We start from the raw sequence: 12,998 nt of genomic DNA, 5'->3' as shown, positions 1-12,998 counted from the left end.
GGTGAGGAGCTGTGAGAGGAGTGGTGAGGAGCTGTGAGAGGAGCGGTGAGAGGAGTGGTGTGAGGAGCTGTGAGAGGAGTGGTGAGGAGCTGTCAGAGGAGTAGTGAGGAGCTGTGAGAGGAGTGATGTGAGGAGCTGTGAGAGGAGTAGTGAGGAGCTGTGAGAGGAGTGGTGAGGAGCTGTGAGAGGAGTGGTGAGGAGCTGTGAGAGGAGTGGTGTGAGGAGCTGTGAGAGGAGTGGTGTGAGGAGTAGTGAGGAGCTGTGAGAGGAGTGGTGTGAGGAGTAGTGAGGAGCTGTGAGAGGAGTGGTGAGGAGCTGTGAGAGGAGTGGTGTGAGGAGTCGTGAGGAGCTGTGAGAGGAGTGGTGTGAGGAGTCGTGAGGAGCTGTGAGAGGAGTGGTGTGAGGAGTAGTGAGAGGAGTGGTGTGAGGAGTCGTGAGGAGCTGTGAGAGGAGTGGTGAGGAGCTGTGAGAGGAGTAGTGAGGAGCTGTGAGAGGAGTGGTGTGAGGAGTAGTGAGGAGCTGTGAGAGGAGTGGTGAGGAGCTGTGAGAGGAGTGGTGTGAGGAGTCGTGAGGAGCTGTGAGAGGAGTGGTGAGGAGCTGTGAGAGGAGTGGTGAGGAGTGGTGAGGAGCTGTGAGAGGAGTGGTGAGAGGAGCTGTGAGAGGAGTGTTCAGAGGAGCTGTGAGAGGAGTGGTGAGAGGAGTGGTGAGGAGGGGTGAGAGAAGCAGTAAGAGGAGCTGTGAGAGGAGTGGTGAGGAGCTGTGAGAGGAGTGGTGAGAGGAGCGGTGAGAGGAGCTGTGAGAGGAGCTGTGAGAGGAGTGGTGAGAGGAGTGTTCAGAGGAGCTGTGAGAGGAGTGGTGAGAGGAGCTGTGATAGGAGTGGTGAGGAGCTGTGAGAGGAGTGGTGAGGAGCTGTGAGATGAGTGGTGAGAGGAGCTGTGATAGGAGTGGTGAGGAGCTGCAAGAGGAGTGGTGAGGAGCTGCGAGAGGAGTGGTGAGAGGAGTGGTGAGAGGAGCTGTGATAGGAGTGGTGAGAGGAGCTGTGAGAGGAATGGTGTGAGGAGCGGTGAGAGGAGTGGTGAGGAGCTGTGAGAGGAGTGGTGTGAGGAGTGGTGAGGAGCTGTGAGAGGAGTGGTGAGGAGCTGTGAGAGGAGTGGTGTGAGGAGCTGTGAGAGGAGTGGTGTGAGGAGTAGTGAGGAGCTGTGAGAGGAGTGGTGTGAGGAGTAGTGAGGAGCTGTGAGAGGAGTGGTGAGGAGCTGTGAGAGGAGTGGTGTGAGGAGTCGTGAGGAGCTGTGAGAGGAGTGGTGTGAGGAGTCGTGAGGAGCTGTGAGAGGAGTGGTGTGAGGAGTAGTGAGGAGCTGTGAGAGGAGTGGTGAGGAGCTGTGAGAGGAGTGGTGTGAGGAGTCGTGAGGAGCTGTGAGAGGAGTGGTGAGGAGCTGTGAGAGGAGTGGTGTGAGGAGCTGTGAGAGGAGTAGTGAGGAGCTGTGAGAGGAGTAGTGAGTAGTGGTGAGAGAAGCAGTAAGAGGAGCTGTGAGGAGCAATGAGGAGCAGTGATAGGGGTGTTGAGATGAGTGGTGAGGAGTGAGAGTATCTAGCATGTGATTTTAAAACCAATAAAAGCATTTTTTAGAATCATATCAGCTTTGTGTGTCTCGGATTCTCCAATTTTTAAATCTCTTTGATGTGAAGATCATCTAATCTCCTAAAACATCACTAATCTCATCAGCAGTGAGCATCACTTTGCTGAGGAGGAGAGAAACTCTGCTCTGTTACAGTGAGTTATTCTGTTTCTCAGTAATGATCCCCACTGGTGTGAAGTGTGAAGCCAAAAACATGCTTTAAATCTCTTTATTAAAAACAGACTCGACTCGGCTCAGTGACGCGCAGACCCACACCATCATCTCAGGAGGTTGGAAATTACACAATCAATTACACAATTCATCACACAGGAACACACTCGAACCATCAATTATACACTCTGATATGTGTGTGAGTGGGATAAAACATCCTACACAACATTACGGGAGTGCTGCAACTATAACCCCGCCCCTTAATATAACCCCGCCCCTTTCAATAACATGAAGAACGTTTCACACATGTTAAAGCACCAACAAATTTCACTGATTTACAATAAGTGCTTTCCAATCCTGTCTTTAATGTTCCCTCATTTACTTCAGTTCTTCACTACCACTTGGTTGAAACCCTGTTGCCATCGTAAAGATGTTTTATTTCTGACTGAACTCAGGTGAAGTCTGTGAGTACTGAAGGAAGGTTTGATTCATTATACTGAACCGATCCTTTCAAACTGTCCGTTTCAGTGAATCAAACATCTGATTTCACTGATTTAGTTTCTCCTGGAATATAAAATCTATTAATTACATTATTATACTTCTTGCTTCTTGCTTATTTTATTCCTTTCACTTTTCATATTTACTTTTATCAGTTTATTTGTATTTTTTGTCATAACTATTCCCAGAATTTAATGAGGTTTTTGATTAAAACACTGGAGCTTCTCTCTTTGAGTCTGGTCTTCTTTTTCTGCAAAAGGAAGAAGAAACACTGACAGTGAAACTACAAGATGAAGTTAACAAATTAACTTGACCAGATTAATATCACTGTGTGTGTGTGTGTGTGTGTGTCTTGATGGACGTTCTTGTCTCTGTGGATTTCTGACTCAATGTGCCACATTACATTCAATTAAAGTGTGTTTATTTTTCCAGTGTTAAGCCAAAGTGTATTGTGCAAGAACACACACATACAGTATTTTCACACAGACACACACATTCTGTTTTATAAGTTAGAGTTCAGCTCCCATGGGTTTCCAAACCATTACATAATTTAAACAGATTGTTTCTCACAGTAACATTTGTTTAGCCAATAAAACATCCATAACGCTTTCTAACAGAGGAACACGTCACTGTCGTTTTCACATGTTGTGTTGTGTTGTGTGTCGAGCCGTGTTGTGTCGTACCGTATCATGCTGTGTTGTGTCAGGTCGTGCTGTTTCGTGCTGTGCTGAGTGGAGTCGTGTTGTGTTATGTTGTGTTGTGTCATGTTGTGTCGAGTTGAGTCGAATCGAGTCAAGTTGTGTTGTGTTGTGTCGTGTTTTGTCAAGTCGAGTTTTGTCAAGTCATGTTGTGTTGTTTGGCATTATGATGATGTGGAACTCGGTGAGTATGAAGCAGTTCCTCGTTAAGCTGAGCGCTAAAGTTAAACAGTGTTTATTAGGAACATTTGCGTACATGATGCTTACTTCAATAAAAGCGAACATGAGCAGAGAGCCAATTAAATTCACTGCAGTCAAATGTAAGCCACATGTTGGTGAGAGAGAGAATCGAGACACCGCTGAGCTGGATTAAAAAAAAAATGTGAGAAAACTCACTTTTCACTTCTTATTTCACTCCTTATATCAGTCCTGTCCCATCTGAAATATTTCACATTAGTGATAATAACTAACACTCCTGAGGGTTTAAAACATGACATCAACTAACATCTTGTATGTGATAAGTGATTAATAAATTTATAAATGCTAGCATATGAAATGCTAAATTCTAAACATGAAACAGTAACACACACACACACACACACACAACTGGCGTGTGTAATTCTGTAGATAATATTGAGATATTAACCTCAGAAACAAAATTAAATCTTTTGACTTTTTTAGGTTTTTTTTTGTACAAAAGTTTTTTTTTTTTGGTTTGTTTTAGTCAAAAGGGGGTAAAAACTTTCTCTCTCTCTCTCTCTCTCTCTCACACACACACACACACACACACACACACACACACACACATGGTAACGACAATCCGCTTTCACACCTCATTAATGTACAATCGCAGCATGCAGGGGGCGGAGCTTCATGGTGGTCATATAGTGGTTTCACCAAATCTCAGCCAATCAAATAGCAGAGACTTTTACCTCACCATGCACAGCCTCCACACACACACACACACACACACACATTTACAGTCCAGTGCAGCAGCAATAACCTCTTTCTATTCCATCAGTGTTTCACTGATCAGTTTCCCACCATCTCCCTGCATTAATGTGTGTGTGTAATCTCACTGGACCTCTGTATGTGCATGCATCATTCTTCTGGTCATTCCTCCAACATATATTTCACTTACACACACACACACACACACACACACGTTCCTGTCAGTGGTCTGTAAGTAATTACGGTGTTTTCCTCTGAGAGGTTTCCTGTCTTTGGTCTCTGAGCTTTAAAAACGTTTCAGCTGTTAAATACCTGCAGGCAAAAATGTAGCACCAGTGTGACGCGAAGCTTTCAGCCTTTTAGTGAGTAATATTTATTTCTAATGCTTTTATAACTGAGACCTATAATGTGCTTCATTATAGAAAATTGGAATTAAAACACACATCACACAAATTAATATAAAGTAGCCTTTTGCATGAGACACGGATGTGAGTGTAATCTACTGTACTCATCTCATAACATACTCCTTTTATGTTGCAGCTGAGTCAGCCATAAAACTCACACTACCATCTAAATAATAATAATAATAATAATAATAATTATTATTATTATTATTATTATTATTATTATTATTATTATTATTATTATTATTATTGTGATTGTGATTGTGATTGTAATTATTATTAAAGACATTTCTCCCAAAAGAGAGATGGTGGAAAAGGTGCATGCATGGACGCAGACACACACATACACACACACACACACATAGTTTTATAGTCCCTCCCAGAGGAGGTGTGTGTGTGTGTGTATGTTGGGGGTGCAGTGAGACCACACAGTGTGTTAAAGTGACAGTAAACTGATATTTTGAAGACGTGTAAAAAGCTGATTTACTAACAGACTCTGCAGACGATTTTGTATTTCACACGATCAAAATAACACGTGTTTGCTTTAACGCATGTAGAATTTGGAGAATTTCAGTTCAATTCAATTTTATTTGTATAGCATTTTTAACAATGGTCCTTGTCACAAAGCAGCTTTACAGAAATATATAAATTCAGGATATAAATTTTAAATTTCTGAATTTATCCCTAATGAGGAAGCCAGAGGTGATGAGAGGAACCAGACTCAGAAGGGAACCATCCTCATCTGGGTGACACGCGATAGTGCGATTATAAATCATTCCTCTTCTATAACTGTGTACTACAGAGGCAAGCAGTAGTGAGTGTGTTGAAAATATCATAACTACAAGGATCAGGATCATTTTCAATTTCATTAGATTTTTTAGCTTTACGTCTAAAATGTCCAATTGAAGTTATCCAGTGTATAATGAATGAGCCTTGAGCGTAAACTGTTTTTAGCAAGTGCAATCCTTAGGCAATCCAAGAGCGAGAGATTCTCAGGTGAAGGAGGCTCCAAGCAGAAGAAAAGCAGCAGGATGGAAGCAGGACTGGAGGGAAGAAAGAGTCAGGATCAGTGGCAATGACAGCAGGAGTAACATGTAGCTCAACAGAGAGAGAGAGAGAGAGAGAGAGAGAGAGAGAGAGAAAACAGATCATTAGGTATGCTCTTTGTCCTATAGTGGTTTAAAATGGTTTACAGTGTGATCAGAGTGCAACTGGTGACTCAAAATAGAAATGTCTTTTCTCTATTGAAAAGTAAATTGCGTTAGTTGGTACATCCAACCGAAAAATCTCTTACGACTCTTATGAAAAACACACACTGTAACTTTTATCCTCATCCAGAATTGTGTGAATATGCAAATTAGAAAAGGACCCCACTTGATACACCCACTGTTTTCTGTTGATTAGAAAATCTTAAATGTATCAGTACAATAAAATACATTATTAATAATAAATAATCATGATTTTAAGCAAAATAATGTGATTATGATTTTTTTTTCTAATTGTGCAGGTTTACAGTGAGTGCAGCGCTTTAGAGCCTCACGTCACTGAGAGACTTTATATCAGTCTTACAGCTCCATCCAGTGGTCACTCAAAGTAAATCACTCCACTGATATTCCATAAAATGTAATAATTATAGAGTGCTGTGGGCGGCATGGTGGTGCAGCAGGTAGTGTTGTCTTCTCACAGCTCCAGGATTTGCTCCTGAGCTCGGGTTACTGTCTGTGTGGAGTTTCACATCTTCTCTTCATGTCCATGTGAGTTTCCTCTGCGTTCTCTGGTTTCCTCCCAAAAAAAATGTGCTCCTATGTGTGAATGTGTCATTGCATGGTGATGGACTATTGTCCCATCCAGGGAGTAGTCCTACCTCATGCCCTGTGTTCCTGGGATAAACTCCGGATCCACCGCCACCCTGATGGGGATAAAGTGAGTGAGTGTGAGTTCTGACTTTCTACAGTTGAGTGGAACGTCACTCACATGTTTGAATTCTGCGGTAACAAAGACACAGAAACCAGAAACAAAATCTGTGTGCTTGAAGGCAAGTACACAAGGGGAGGGGTTTAGATACAGTGTGTGTGTGTGTGTGTGTGTGTGTGTGTGTGTGTGTGTGTGTGAATGATGACTTTAAGTGCCTATGCAGCTGTGAAACAAGTCATTCAAGGCAGCTGGGAGGGTACAGAGTGAAGTGTGTGTGATAATAATGAAGATAACACTGTTGATGTTGCTCATGATTTTAAACCTTTCGTCTTTAAAACTGACCAAACACACCGGAGTGTTCGCTCCCGGCAATATCATCATTGGGGGGCTTTTTCCCATCCACACCACAGTGGAGCAGCCAGGTAACTTTTCTGATCTCGAGACTGCCTGCACTATGTGAGTAACACACACACACACACACATCTTATTTACACATTTGTAAATTAATCTGACTGTGCTATATTTTCATTTGATGTCACTGAAAGTGATCATGAATGTAATTTTCTTCTTATTTAACGGCCTTGGAGATCCTTATATTATACACATTTTTTTCTTCCATGACTCAGTAATTATACTGCAACTTTAATTTTGTTTTTATTTTTTTTCTAGTTTAACTTTTAGTTTAATAATGTTGCTCCATGATGAAGGACTCTGCAGCACAGTCAGCTCCAGAATTATTGGCACTCTTAGTAAAGATTGAAAAAAAAAAAGTTTATGAGAAAAATAAAATGTTCTATGGTGAGATGAGTCAAAAAAATTAATAACAAGTCAAGGTTGGTTTGGCATGAAAAGAAGGATGGTTCTACAGAAAAGAACTTGATCCACACTGTTAAGTCTGATGGGGGATCTGCGATGATGTGAAGCTGTTTTTCCTGCAAAGGTCCTGACAACTTTGCTAGGTTGAATGACATAACAGACTCCATGATTTTAAGTTAAAAAGTTACAAATCCACACAGAAATTGTTCACTGACTACAGAATCAAGCTCTTTTTATGTAATTTGAATAAATAAGAAAAAAACCTCAAAAGTGATTGGGAGCCGCTGTAACAGACAGCCACTCGTGCGGCGCCACCGGAAGTCAGCAAATCTTTGGTAACCTCCCATCTCATGGGACCAGTGCAATAATGCAGGGTCACTTTAACACGGTTGTGTGTTTGTGTTTTTGTGCATTCTTGGTGTGTCTCTTATATTTTTATACTTTTTTTTCCTTTTTTTAAATATACTTTTTATATCTTTATATCTTGACAGCTTCTCTATCTTTTTATAATCAGATTGTATATAATTACTGTTAGAAGTATTATGTCTCCTATCCTTTGCTGCTGTAACAATGCAAATTTCCCCATTGGGGGACAAATAAAGGATCATCTTATCTTTTCTTATCTTAAATTTACTTCAATAAAATTTATTTCTTGTATATTTTAGTGTGACATTAAAGCTAATTAACCACAAGACATTTTTCATAACATTTTTGCTCATCTTTACCAAGGGTGCCAATAATTCTGGAGCTGCCCATAGCAGAGTTGATATGTTGATAGACTGATTATTATTACTGATTATTATTACTTTGCAGCCTGAGTCCGGCCGGTCTGGCTCATTCCCTGGCCATGATCCACGCAGTGGAATCTGCAAACCTCTCACCTGCATTAACACACCTGGGCATCACTCTCGGATATCACATCCACGACACATGTTCCGACGTCACCACCGCGCTCAGAGCCACCAAGGATTTTACTGACGACTGCACATCTGGAACAAACACATCTCAATACATCCGGCCCGTGAAAGCAGTGATCGGCGCGTACCATTCTGAGACATCCATCGCTGTGGCAAGAATGCTCAACCTGCAGCTCATACCTCAGGTTCGCCTACTCCTACTCTGTCTATCTGTCTGTCTGTCTATCTGTCTATCTGTCTGTCTGTCTATCTATCTGTCTATCTATCTGTCTATCTGTCTGTCTGTCTGTCTGTCTATCTATCTGTCTGTCTGTCTGTCTATACATTTATCTATCTATTTCACTTTCTGATCTGAAGTCCAAAAACAGTACAGTTTTTTGTGCTCATTGTGCAGATCAGTTACGCTTCCACAGCGGATATTTTGAGCGATAAGAGTCGTTTCCCAGGTTTTTTGCGCACCGTTCCAAGCGACGTGCACCAGACGAGTGCCATGGTTCAGCTCCTGAGTGAGAGGAAGTGGACCTGGGTGGGCTTCCTGACCACGGACGGAGACTACGGACGTGCTGCTTTGGACAGTTTCATTTCTCAGGCAACTAAAGCCGGCATCTGTGTGGCCTTTACAGAAATCCTCCCTGACTCTCTGAGTGATAAACACAAGCTGGAGGCCACAGTCTCTCACACTGTTCGCACCATCCAAACAAACCCAACCGTGAGAGTCATCGTGTCATTCGCCAAACCAGAACACATGAAGAGTGTGTTCAGTTTGCTGATGGAGCTCAGTGCAGACCAGCGGCTCTGGATCGCGAGTGATAACTGGTCCACGGCGGGAGACGTGCTCAGTCCTGATCAGCTGGAACGTGTTGGATGGGTGCTGGGCTTTTCATTCAAGAACAAAAACATCGCAAATTTTGAGGAATATGTAAAACATTTAAAACTGAACAGCGATGCTCAGAGGAACAACTCATTTCTCAAAGAGTTTTATTCCTCTTTTGCAACCTCAGTGAATGCAAGTGAGGCTAATGTTTCCGCCACTACAGATAAGCTGATTGCAAGTGCTCAGGTGGGCGTGGTGTTCAGCGTTCAGATGGCGGTGAACGCGATCGCTCAGGCGGTGGCCCTCATCTGCAAAGACATCGACTGCATGGCTTCAGGAGCTGTAAAACACCAAGAGGTAAATCAGCAAGCAAACTTGGCTACTTGTTTTATTTACGAAACAGTTTACTTGTGTTAACTAGCCTGATACTAAACAGATAACTTACTGCTTACTGCTGTAATAATTACACTAGTTAAGCTAACTAGTTAGCTGGCTAACATTGGTGCAGTGTTGTGTTTTGATAGCTGATTAGGGTAGCTAGATTAGCTAATATTGCTAAGCTACTAATCTGTCAATTTAAAGAAATGAAAAGAAAGGTGATTGGTGTCGTGGCTCAGCTTACAAGCCGAGCCAAATGCCGAGTCGAATGTTCTTTCAGATTTCCTGATCACACTCACACTGATACGTCATCACAACGCTAAAGAGAATACAGTGTTTATCTGAATCTCTGCATCTGATATACAGTGAAATTAAAGCAGATTTTGGGTGGTGACTTGCACCCAGATTTACACTGATTTAAAACATTAAATCAGTTTATTATTATTATTATTATTATTATTATTATTATTATTAATTGTTGTTGTTGTTATTGTGCTTATTACCTTGGCGATGTTGCAGCTGCTGTCTGTGTTGAGGACCAGAAGCTTTGAGTTGGATGGCATCTCGTATGTGTTTAACAAGGATGGGGACATTAACCTTGGTTATGACGTCTCTCTGTGGAACACTGACGGAATAAACATGGAGACACTGAATGTTGTATCTCATTATCATCCGTCAGACAGCAGCCTGAACACCACCGCCTTAACGCTGGTCATTATTTACCCTGAAACCTGTCTGTCTCTTTGCCTGTCTGAACCTCTCTCACTCTCATTACTGTCTCTCTGTATGTAGAATTTGTCTTATTCTGATTTCTCGCTGTGTGTTTTGGATCAGAGCTTGGTGTCTAAATGCTCAAATAGTTGTGAACCGGGAAAATTTAAAAAAAGTGCTGAAGGTCAACACACCTGCTGTTATGAGTGTATCGACTGCGCAGAGAATCAGTACACCAACAACACAGGTAACACACAAACTCACACACACACACACACACACACACACACACACACCTTTAACCTTGTATCTGTTCCACTGCAATATGTGTGTGTGTGTGTGTGTGTCTGGTGGTTTTTCAGACATGGATCAGTGCTACAGCTGTGAGGTGAACAGTGAGTGGGCGGAGTCAGGCAGTTCAGCATGTAAGAAGAAGGAGGTGGAGTTTTTCTCCTGGAGTGACCCCTTCGCTGTGGTGTTGGTCTCTCTCTCAGTTCTCGGTGTGGTTGTGGTTTTCGCTGTATCGGTTCTTTTCTTGCAGCACCAAGGTTCTCCAGTGGTCAAGGCAGCCGGCGGCTCACTGTGTCATCTAATCCTGGTGTCTCTGAGCGGAAGCTTCGCGAGTGCCATGCTGTTTGTGGGAAAGCCAACTGATGTGCAGTGTAAAGTACGTCAGGTGCTTTATGGCCTCAGTTTCACTGTGTGTGTGTCCTGCATCCTGGTCAAGTCTCTGAAGATCCTGCTGGCGTTCCACATGAACCTGATGCTAAAGCAGCTGCTCCGTCGCCTCTATAAGCCGTACACTATCGTGAGCATGTGTGTGGCATTTCAGGTTGTGACCTGTGCATGCTGGCTGATTCTGAAAAGCCCTAAAACAACATCTACCGTGTTTCTCAGGAGTGTCCTGGAGGAGTGTGATGAGGGTTCGTATGTGGCGTTTGGAGTGATGCTGGGTTATGTCGCGCTGCTGGCACTCGTGTGCTTTGTCTTTGCTTTCCAAGGACGCAAACTTCCACAGAAATACAATGAGGCAAAATTCATCACCTTTGGTATGCTCATCTACCTCATCGCATGGATCATTTTCATCCCTACATACGTCAACACAAAGGGGAAATACCTCTCAGCCGTGGAGATGATCGTCATCCTGATCTCCAGCTATGCTGTCCTGAGCTGCCACTTCCTCCCAAAGTGTTACGTCATCTTATTCAGAAAGACGCAGAACACCAAAGATGCCTTTGTTAAGAGCATTTATGAATATTCCAAAAGGACCGTGGGAAATCTGCGTCCACCACAAAGAGAGAAAAATTCACAAAAGTCAACATATGCCACGTCCAACCCGAGTTTTGTTCCTGAAAACATGACATAGAAAAGCAAATATAAAATCACATACAGTTAAGCACATGAGCACGTAAAAACATCATACAATGTCATGCTTTTATTTTAGCATTTGTTTTTATTTTATTTTAAATCAGACAGCAGGGAGAGGAGAATTTATACAGTGTAGGGAGACAAAACAGACTGCCAGCTAGAGGATTACAAAACCCTCAATTCAAACTTCTCCATTAAACCTCTAGATTAAAAACATTTGTTACAAATCTCAGTTAAAACACTCATGCCTGACACAAAAACATCTCAGCTGATTAACACTGAACTTTTCCTTTTCCTTTACGTGTTTGTTGCTCTAAAATTCATCATGCTTATCACATTCATCTCTTTAGAGAATTATTAGCAAACTGGAACCACAAGAAATGGGAAAATAGAAGAAGCAACTGAACTGAACCAGAGTCAGAAAACTTTCACACAGAAACTCAAGACGATCACAGATTCAGACTTAAACACTGACAGAAGAATTAATATAAACCACACACACACACACACACACACACACGTAGCTGGTATGAGATTAGGTACAACGGAGTACGGGCCTTTCATTGTTACATTTTCTGACTGAAGAGTTTAATGTTATTTTCTCTGTAAATATAATTGCAGTATATTATATTTTTCGGTGAAGATGTGTTCGCATTTGTTAAGAAGTGATTTAACGTAAAGGAACAAATTAGCGGTGATTGTTAAGTAACTGTTGAAAATTCTGAATAAAGAATGAAATAAAGACACAAAAACTCAAAGTGTGTGTGGTTTTGGTTTTGCCTCAAACTGGAAGCGCAGGTAGCGTGAGGGGAAAATCCTGTAACATCATCGTGATAATCTTTACTGTCAGATTCTTCACTGATGATGTCATAATGGTGTTTTGGCTAGAGGCTGTTTTTAGTGGATTAAATTTCATCTCTTTTTCACGTTTCATGCCTTTGACAGTAAAACACTCGAATGTGTTCAGGGATCAGATATGTTCACACACTGAACCAGCGCTGTATTTTCTCCTAGTAATAAGAACCTTTTTGAGAAAAAAGGAGAAAAAAGCTCCCTTTTCCCAAGCCACTGTGACAAAACACTATAAACTCATTTCACGCTCATGAACTTTATGAACTCGATTTTTATGCTGTCTTTTTGCTTTGGTAAAATGATTTATTCTTGTAGACATTCAATGAAAATATTATTGAACATTTGCCACTACTGACTTGGCTGGCACTTTTATCATCCCAAAAAGTATCGTGTATAATCAAAATTCAATTTCGTTTTACATAGCGCCTTTAACAACATTGTCACAAAGCAGCTTTAGAGAAATCCAGCCGTAGATTTAGACTTAGATCCCCAATGAACAAGCCAGAGGTGACAATGAAAAACTCCTTGAGACGACATGAGGAAGAAACCTTGGAGAGGAACCAGACTAAAAAGGGGACACCAGATAGTGTGATTATAAATCATTACAGTGTACAGGTGTAGAAGAGTAAAGACACACAGAGAGTGTTTACAGGATGTTCAGTGTGAGCAGATTGTAAATAAGAGTGCTGGGATGAGCACAGGACAATCTTTATGATTACGGCAGAAACTCTGAGAACAGAGTAGATTAGAGTGGAGTGGAGTAGAGAGCTGTATTAAAATTCAAATCTTATATAAATTTACTCCACTCTACTCTGTACAAGTGCAGAGGTTCTCAGTATCAGGATGAATCCAGCTGGTCTGGAGTACAGGAGAGCTAGAGCAGGAGAAGG

The 12,998-nt window shown here is 41.9% G+C and overlaps 1 protein-coding gene across 1 annotated transcript; it reads left to right on the top strand.

Moving 5' to 3' along the window:
- The first annotated feature begins 1,455 nt into the window (after positions 1–1,455).
- Positions 1,456–12,175, top strand: gprc6a (G protein-coupled receptor, class C, group 6, member A). Its single transcript, XM_053227341.1, has 5 exons — positions 1,456–8,170; positions 8,380–9,156; positions 9,697–9,888; positions 10,012–10,135; positions 10,251–12,175. Exons 1-5 carry the CDS (start codon positions 7,916–7,918, stop codon positions 11,252–11,254), a joined length of 2,352 nt encoding a protein of 783 aa, XP_053083316.1. The 5' UTR covers positions 1,456–7,915; the 3' UTR covers positions 11,255–12,175.
- The last annotated feature ends 823 nt before the right edge of the window (positions 12,176–12,998 follow it).

The sequence above is a fragment of the Pangasianodon hypophthalmus genome, chromosome 21 (assembly GCF_027358585.1).
Source record: "Pangasianodon hypophthalmus isolate fPanHyp1 chromosome 21, fPanHyp1.pri, whole genome shotgun sequence".
NCBI lineage: Eukaryota > Metazoa > Chordata > Actinopteri > Siluriformes > Pangasiidae > Pangasianodon > Pangasianodon hypophthalmus.
The sequence above is the reverse complement of the archived record's forward strand: the minus strand, read 5'-3'. Positions and strand labels throughout refer to the sequence as shown.